The sequence below is a fragment of the Ostrinia furnacalis genome, unplaced genomic scaffold (assembly GCF_004193835.3).
Source record: "Ostrinia furnacalis isolate ACB-3 unplaced genomic scaffold, ASM419383v2 OfSCF1257, whole genome shotgun sequence".
Lineage (NCBI taxonomy): Eukaryota > Metazoa > Arthropoda > Insecta > Lepidoptera > Crambidae > Ostrinia > Ostrinia furnacalis.
The window spans coordinates 1-9,174 of NW_021131496.1; the positions used below are offsets into that span (position 1 = coordinate 1).

General features: G+C 46.4%; 1 protein-coding gene across 1 annotated transcript; it reads right to left on the bottom strand.

Annotated features, from left to right (window-relative positions):
• Window positions 1-814: 814 nt before the first annotated feature.
• On the bottom strand, window positions 815-8,859 carry LOC114352127 (uncharacterized; the record flags this gene model as incomplete). The annotated part of the gene is made up of 6 exons (XM_028303599.1): window positions 815-974; window positions 1,618-1,810; window positions 4,735-4,977; window positions 5,446-5,600; window positions 6,614-6,744; window positions 8,741-8,859. Coding segments are annotated over 6 exons (1,001 nt in total), but the record flags the coding sequence as incomplete, so codon positions are not given.
• Between the last annotated feature and the right edge of the window lie 315 nt (window positions 8,860-9,174).

Sequence of the window (9,174 nt, forward strand, 5' to 3'; positions counted from 1 at the left end):
AAGGTCAGGTAGAGCAGCGGCGTCCTGCACCGGCGGCGACGCGGAGCCCAGTGTCTCCTCGCCGTTCACGCGCAGGCTGCCTGGGGACAAGCGCGCTCAGTATCACGATAACTCCATGTGACTCTTGAACATTTATATGTAGGTTCCAATACGGTAACCATAAGCCTCATAAAGAAGCTCAAAGTTGAACAGCGTGCTATTGAAAGGGCTATGCTCGGTGTTTCTTTACGAGATCGCATCTCTTGAAATCGAAACAATCAAAAATGAGGAGATCCGTAAAAAAACTGAACGCTGACGCTGACATAGTCGGATGCACATGGATTAGCAAGCTAAAGTGGCAATGGGTGGAGCACATAGTACGCAGAACTGACGGCCGATGGGGCAGCAAGGTTCTAGAGTGGAGACCACATACTGGAAAACGCAACGTGGACAGACGACCTCATAAGGCACTGGATGCAGATAGTAATCAGGTGATGTGGAAAACATTGAGAGAGGCCTATGTTCAGCAATGGACGTGATGTGGTTGAATGAACTGAGCCAAGAGTTTGTATTACCCAGCTAGTATTTCCCTCTCTCAAAGGTGAATCAATACTTCTTTAAAAGATGCTAAATGTATCAAGTGGATAGAACCAGCGTTCCCCTCTCGTGTACCGAGAATACCACACAGCACACAGCTGCGACCACATCGACCGGGTCACATGGCGCGGCACCACAGCGACACATACCTCTCTCGAGGCGGTCGTAGCGCACCGAGAACACACGCGGCGGTCACAGCTGCGGCCACACCGACCGGGTCGGATGGCGTCACACATACCCCTCTCGAGGCGGTCGGCGGCGAACAGGCGGATGGCGTGCACGTGCGCGGGCCGCGCGTCGCAGTGCCGCCCGCCGGCCGCCACGCGTAGCCGCGCGCCGCCGTAGCGCACCGAGAACACCACGCGGCACGCCACCAGCTCCAGGGATACTGAACGGTTCTGCAAGGATAAGAGGCTAATGAACAATACAAAAACAAAATAAAAAGTATGCATTGGACTAGCACGCGATACGCTACAAAGAGCCTTGCCACACTGGCGGATTACAAGCGGTTTCAACGCGGAGCGACGCCGCGGCTTTTTGCAAGCATTTTGTCGACTGCGGCGTGCAAGCAAGCTGCTAGTGTGGCAAGGCCCTTACTCCAAAGACACAGGGCGGTTCTGCAAGGTACAGGGTACTGGTGAACAACGGAGCGGACAGAAAAGAAAAATATATTGGACTAGCACGCAGCACGCCACCAGCTCTAGGCACACAGAGCGATTCTGCAAGGATAAGCAACAGGGCTGATAGAAAAGAGAAACTAGTGATGTGATGGAGTAAAGCCCGGTCGCCGAGCACGTAGAATTTCGTCCAATGACCCCAAGCTACCCATCCTTATCGCTCGCGCGTAATTATGTTGCTGTCGAGCTCGCACACTCACTGCGGGTGCCCGTCGCACAGTCACCACAGCAAATATAATTACACGCGAGCGATAGGTCGCGCGAGGGTAGCTTGGGGTCATTGAACAAAATTTTACGTGCTCAGCGACCATTTCTGTTTTTTCGCGACATTCGACAGCACTAGATTGAAACGAACAATACTCACGTTGGCGGCATCGAGCGCCATAAACAGCAGCGCGTTCTCGTCGCGCGTGCGGAAGGTGAGCGCCACGCTGAACTGGCGCGAGTCGGGCGCGCGCAGCCCGCCGCGCCGCAGCTCGGCGTACCCGCCGCCGCCGAACCACGCCAGCGCCGCGCCGCCGCCGCCGCCTCGCCCACCGCCGCCGGGGTTGTACCATCTGCGCAAGGAATAGTGTCAAACTTATCTGGAAGCAAAGTGACCGTATTTGCGCCTCATGCCCGTTTTCACCATCAATCCCTAATTTTTAGGTGACCCCTATGTAAACAAAATTCCTGTTATTTGTTTTAAAATTGTTACCATAGGGTCTCTTAAAAATTAGGGATTGATGGTGAAAACAAACATCAGACTAGCAGATCAGTGTCAGCTGGGATAGGTAGTACTCGTACTCAAATGAATAATTTTGGTTTAAATTTATTATACTATAACGTTTATTTGACGTTTACAATGGTAATCGAATGAAAGTTAATAAGTGAAGTGAAGTAGGCGAAATTTATGTCATCGCGTTTTATACATGGAGGACAGCGCTATCTATCGGAGTACCGAAGAACTATGAGGCACCGGTCGATGTATGTCTTGCTGATCTGTGACGTATCGTTTCTTGATATCGATCTAGGGCCGCTGCTGTCACCCTATGCTTAATATACACACTAGATTCGACACTTGAACATACCTCTACGTACACCCAGTGCACTGTGACTTCTTGGGCTGGTGCTGGAAGTTCCACAGCCCCACACTAGCGTCGTCTGCATAGAGTGCATGCACGCAGCCTGGCAGACCCCCTGCACCATCGCGGCCCCCTAACCATAGTTGGGAACCAGTGAGTTTAACGACACTGGGGGCACTGCTGTTAGTATACACACTACATCCAGTGCACTGTGACTTCTTGAACTGGTGCTTTAAGTTCCCCAGCCCCACACTAGCGTCGTCTGCATACAGTGCGTCCTCACTTCCCCAAGTTTGAGTGGAGATCCAGTCAGCCGGACAGCGCTGGAGGGCGCTGCTGTTACCCTATGCGGTCAGTATACACGATACAAGCACGTACCTCTGCGTGCAGCCAGTGCATTGTGATTCCTTCGGCTGGTACTGGAAGTTCCACAGCCCCACGCTAGCGTCGTCTGCATACAGCGCGTGCACGCAGCCTGGCAGACCCCCTCCAGTTACAGCTGAGAGCCGGTGGCGCTGCTGTCACCCTATGTAGTCAGTATACACACTAGACGCGATATATTCACATACCTCTGCGTGCACCCAGTGCACTGTGACTCCTTCGGCTGGTGCTGGAAGTTCCACAGCCCCACGCTTGCATCATCTGCATACAGCGCGTGCACGCAGCCTGGCAGACCCCCGGCACCGTCGCGGCCCCCTAACCATAGTTGGGAACCAGGGGTGCTGTCATCCTATACAGTCAATATATACACTAGACGCGATATACAGTGTGAGTCACGTTAAAGTGTACATATGAAAATAGATGAAACTAGACCTATTTTTATCGACAAAAAAGAGGTCAAAAAATTTTTGAGATTTTTTTTAAATTTTTTATAGAATTTTTTTTCTTCCAATTACTTATTGTAAAGAAAGCGTAATAACTTAAACTAAGCGGTATATCCTGATAAAATAAAAACAGTAATAATGCTAAATAACAGGCAATACTAAATAATTACTTCTAATACACAAAAAGGCCAACAAATAATAAAAAATGATACTTTTTGAAAAAAATCTGCTTTAAAATTCGTGTTTTTTTGGTTATTTGATAAATTTCGTATTACCTTCGTAAAACCAAAAATCGCATGTCTCTATCCCTATCACAACGTTTGCAATGATCGTTTGAACTATTCCTCTCCGGGCGCGCCATACAATGCTTTGTTAACAACGAAACTGAAAATGGCTCTAGATTTGTAATTTTGATAAAGGCAAGTTAGATCTATATATATAAAAGAAAGTCGTGTTAGTTACTTCGCTTATAACTCAAGAACGGCTTAACTGATTTAGCTGAAAATTGTCAGGGAGGTAGTTTAGAGCCAGGAGAAGGACATAGGATACTTTTTATCCCGTTCGAAACAAAAAAAAAAGTCTGCTTATTTATTGCCATTAAGGCGGAACAAAGTTCGCCGGGTCAGCTAGTTTCAAATAAAAACAAAAGATTTCGAAGTAAAATAAGCATTTTAGTTAAAATTAAAATTGTCTGTACCTGTAGCGGAGAATAATGTTGTGGCAGGCCTTTGTTCAAACGATCATAGCAAATGTTGTGATAGGGATAGTGACATGCGATTTTTGGTTTTACGAAGGTAATACGATAGAGAATAATACAAAGTAATAAAAACCACCTATTATAGGGGCATTTTTTGGAAAAATTTATCAAATAACCAAAAAAACACGAATTTAAAAGCAGTTTTTTTTTCAAAAAGTATCATTTTTTATTATTTGTTGGCATATTTTGAGAATTTTATGTATTTTTTAGTATCGCCTGTTATTTACCATTATTACTGTTTTTATTTTATCAGGATATACCACTTAGTTTAAAAGTTATTTCGTTTTCTTTACAATAAGTAATTGGAAGAAAAAAAATTCTATAAAAATTAAAAAAAAAATCTCAAAAATTTTTTGACCTCTTTTTTGTCGATAAAAATAGGTCTAGTTTCATCTATTTTCATATGTGCACTTTAACGTGACTCACACTGTATTCACATACCTCTGCGTGCACCCAGTGCACTGTGACTCCTTGGGCTGGTACTGGAAGTTCCACAGCCCCACGCTAGCGTCGTCTGCATAGAGTGCGTGCACGCAGCCTGGCAGACCCCCCTCCAGTTACAGCTGAGAGCCGGTGGCGCTGCTGTCACCCTATGTAGTCAGTATACACACTAGACGCGATATATTCACATACCTCTGCGTGCATCCAGTGCATTGTGACTCCTTAGGCTGGTGCTGGAAGTTCCACAGCCCCACACTAGCGTCGTCTGCATACAGCGCGTGCACGCAGCCTGGCAGACCCCTTGAGCCGTTGCGGCCCCCCAAACAAAGTAGAGAGTCGGGAGCGCTGCTGTCATCTCATGAAGTCAGTACACTAGACACAATACAAGCACGTACCTCTGCGTACACCCAGTGCACTGCGATTCTTTAGGCTGATGCTGGAAGTTCCACAGTCCCACGCTTGCATCGTCTGCATACAGCGCGTGTACGCAGCCTGGCAGACCCCCGGCGCCGTCGCGGCCCCCTAACCATAGTTGGGAGCCTGTAAGTCTGACGGCGCTTGGGGCGCTACTGTTGGTAGCAGTGACGGGTGTCCCGCCGCCCATGCGCTCGAGTTTGAGGTGCACTGTGTTCCATATCCTGGACAAATAATATTATGATTTAGGGTGGATTCAACCAAACAAGAGTAAATTATTGATCTTAGAATAAATTGTCAGTTTTGACATATTTCCCATATTGAAACTGTCAATGTGCAAGAGTTATTCTCGGATAAAAGTTTGGTCAAATCGTACAAGCTTTATTGTGTAGGTACATTTTATAGATCGATTCATCCATGAAGACGCGCCCCACCACTTTTTGGTTGAAGGAAGCGCGGGGTGCGGGGAGTTTCGTAATGTAATCTCTTCGTAGAAGCTTTCAGTCACTGTACTTACAATATTCTGTGTTCGCGTAAGGGCTACTAAAAGCTCAATGTCTAAATCCATAGGGTATAGAAGTTATAGACTGACAAAGTTTGTATGATTCGAATCGATTCTGGATCTCTTTTCATGAGCAGCAGATGTTTGAAAAAATCCAAAGTTGACGACCAGCTGGTTCCCTGCCACTCACCTTTCTATCTCGATGCGGTAGGACGTCTGGTCGGCGTCGTCATGCGTGGCCTGCAACGTTTCGGGGTGCACGATGGTTGCCGCGCCGCTGCCCAGGTCCCAAGTCAACCGCAGTCTTTTCTTTTCCACCACCAGCTTCATGTATTTCTCATTATCCTGGAATATCACGGAAATCTAAATAAACCTGAGTGTGTGTAATAATGTTACTACAATTTACAGGGAGAAAAACTCATCACAGAAGTATAGAAGTGAAACGAACCTGAATAAGTATGTATACGGTAGGATTCATTTTTTATTTGTATAGTTTTGGCGACATCGATGATATCTATGCTTACGTACTTTTGATTTATGTAACGATCACTCATTCAATAACTCACTCGAAGATCGTCTTGAAATAAGAGACGTCACATCTAATGTTGGTTCTTACGCTCTGTCCTCGAGAATATACCAAGCAGTAGCTTTAGGCGTTTCTTGGGTACCCATATCTAGTAGCTTCGTTCGGTCGTTTCAGTCAAATGACGTCTACAGCTGGACATACTCGTAGGTCTCCTCCAAGGATTTCCACAGTGGTCGGGAAATGCTTTGCGCATACCCACTGGTCGACGGGGACGGCCAGTGGGTTATGTGGGACTCTCCCCGCCTACCCACTAAAGGCGGGGCCTATCCACTAAAACCCGACGGTTTCCACCAGAGCCCAAAGAAACTGTCTTTCCCGAAGACTATAATTCGGGCATTTTCAAGGCACTTACAGGGCAGATAAAGCCCGGTCTGTGAGCACGTAGAATTTTGTCCAATGACCCCAAGCTACCCATCCTTATCGCTCGCGTGTAATTATGTTGCTGTCGCGCTCGCACACTCACTGCGGGCGCCCATCGCACAGTCGCGACAGCAATATTATTACGCGCGAGCGATAAGGATGGGTAGCTTGGGGTCATTGGAGAAAATTCTACGTGCTCACAGACCAGACTATATGTGCCATTCTAGACTGCATCCCACTTAAAATCATGGTGTGATTGTGGTCAAATAACTGCTTTGTTATGCATAAAAATAAAACCGAGCCGCGAGTTATTGTCCTAGTTGGACATTCGTAAGCCTGTATCCAGGTGTTTTCCCTGAACTCTACCAGATCGTTGGTCAGCAGTGGTTTATCCAGCTGAAGTCCAGGTCACCTGCGAGTCGTCAATGAGGTGTAGCAGCGGCCCGTCGCGCACGCGCGCGTCGAACGACACGGCGAGTGCGAGGCGCGTGGCGGCCGGCGCTGCGCCTGATAGAGCGTATGCGCGAGCGCAACCCGCGCTCGCTGCTGACGTTATGTGGGACTCTCCCCGCCTACCCACTAAAGGCGGGGCCTTCCCACTAAAACCCGACGGTTTCCACCAGAGCCCAAAGAAACTGTCTTTCCCGAAGACTATAATCCGGGCATTTTCAAGGCACTTACAGGGTAGATATGTACCATCCTAGACTGCATCCCACTTAAAATCAGGTGTGATTGTGGTGAATAATTGCTTTGTTATGCATAAAAAAAATGGAGCCGCGAGTTATTGTCCTAGTTGGACATTCGTACAGTGATTGGTCCTGTACAGCCTGTATCCAGGTATTTTCCCTGACCTTTAGGCTAAGAACTCATAGCCCGATTTTCACCCGCGCCCGCGGCGGTTGTGGAATTGCGGTTTTATTTCAAAACTCACAGTCTTTTATTTTGCCTTAGAAGCGGACATCCCTGTTTTATTAATTCAATCGTTAGATATTACTATTATGTATACAATTGATGAAGGAACTAGTAGTTGTATTTGTTTAGTTTCGAAGAAATATTCGATTTTGTGATTTTATAAAAAAAACTGTTTTAGAAGCATATTTTCTAAAAAAATTACATTAAGTCAGAATTTTGTAAATAAATTTACCTATCACTATAACGTCTACCTTTATGTAAAAATAAATGGTTATTGCTGCAGTAATTTAGGAATTATTTAATAATTTATGATTTTCAGAAAACATTTTTTTCTCTGTTGTCCTAGAAAAATGGCAGCTAGACTTACTTTATATTGATGCATGATATAATTATCTATAATACCTGAAAATATTACTTACACAATCTACACCGCTGACCTACCAACGTCACATAAAGTTGTGACTGCTACCTATGCAGATGACACTGCAATCCTCTCCTGCAGTAAAGACCCGAACACAGCCTCTGCAAAATTACAAGAATGCCTGGACGAAATTGGACGATGGCTGAAAAAGTGGAGAATCCGAGCAAGCCCAGCAAAATCCGTCCACATAACTTTCGCGTTAAAGAGAGGGGACTGTTCACCGGTGACACTGGATGGTGCTGTCCTGCCAACAGACACGACAGTAAAATACCTAGGCATGCACTTGGATAGGAGACTCACTTGGCGAGCCCACATAAAGGCCAAAAGAGAACAGGCAAACAAAAAGTTTGCAGATATGTACTGGCTGCTAGGCAGACAGTCAACGCTAAGCCTGGAAAACAAAGTCCTAATTTACAAGTCTATCCTGAAACCGATTTGGACATATGGCATACAACTCTGGGGGTCAGCTAGTCACTCAAATATTGAAATCCTGCAGCGCTACCAGAATAAAGTGTTAAAGATCCTGATCAATGCCCCATGGTTCACACGAAACACGGAAGTGCACGAGTACCTAGAAATCCCTACAGTCATGGGGGAAATAGAAAGTTCTTCTGTATCCTACAAGCAACGCCTTGAACGACATATCAATCATCTGGCTACACAGCTTGTGAATACAAACAACTGCCTGTTTCGGTTGAAAAGAATGCGATTGGCTTCCATATAAAACTTCTCAGGAAGAAAAAGAGCAGGGATGACACATCACAGGACGTGCACTCCCCAAAAGTCGAATTATCAATCAACATCAAATCTGATTAAAGCCGCTGGGCTGATTGCAGATAATTAAAAAATTAAAAAAAAAAAAACATATCATTGTAAATTGGTTAGTTTTCATATTTAATTTAGATTTTAGACGTCCTTATGTTGCTGTAAATTCATTTTTTTCTTCTACTTTTCAAACTAAGTATATCAACCACAAAAATATCAAACATAACCTTATTTCTGGTTATCGAGTAAACAAGGAAAAAAGCACCCACCGTGCTCCTCATCCGCTCTTAGCTACGTGTCTCCCGTATCAAAGGGAGACCCTGAGCTGAGCCTTAGCCTGGGTGCAAAGGCGTCTCCAGTTGACATTCACCTGAGCATGCTCAAGTGCCACGTGACTGTACAACGCACGCGCAAGGGTCGATAAGAGACATAAACACCCACCATGCTCCTCGGCCGCTCCCAGCTGCGTGTCTCCATGCCTCTGTAACTCAGCCAGCTGTCTCCTCAAGCTGTAGCGCGCTCGGCGCCGAAGTTCGGCCGCATTATCGTAAGCCTTGTATCTTGAGCATGCTCAGGTAAATGAGCGGCTCATTTGGCCGAGGCGCTCAAGTGGAGACGCCTGAGCCGAGCCTGAGCCCAGACTCAGGCTTTAGGCACCCAGGTGCTAAGGCGTCTCCACTTGACATTCACCTGAGCATGCTCAAGTGGATACAAGACTGTACAAAGGACGCGTATTAAGGGTCGACGAGAGACATCGTGGAAATCCTTGGAGGAAACCTTTGTCCAGCAGTGGACGTCTTTCGGCCGAAACGAACGAGAGACATAAACACCCACCGTGCTCCTCAGCTGCGCCCAACTGCGTGTCCCCATGTCTC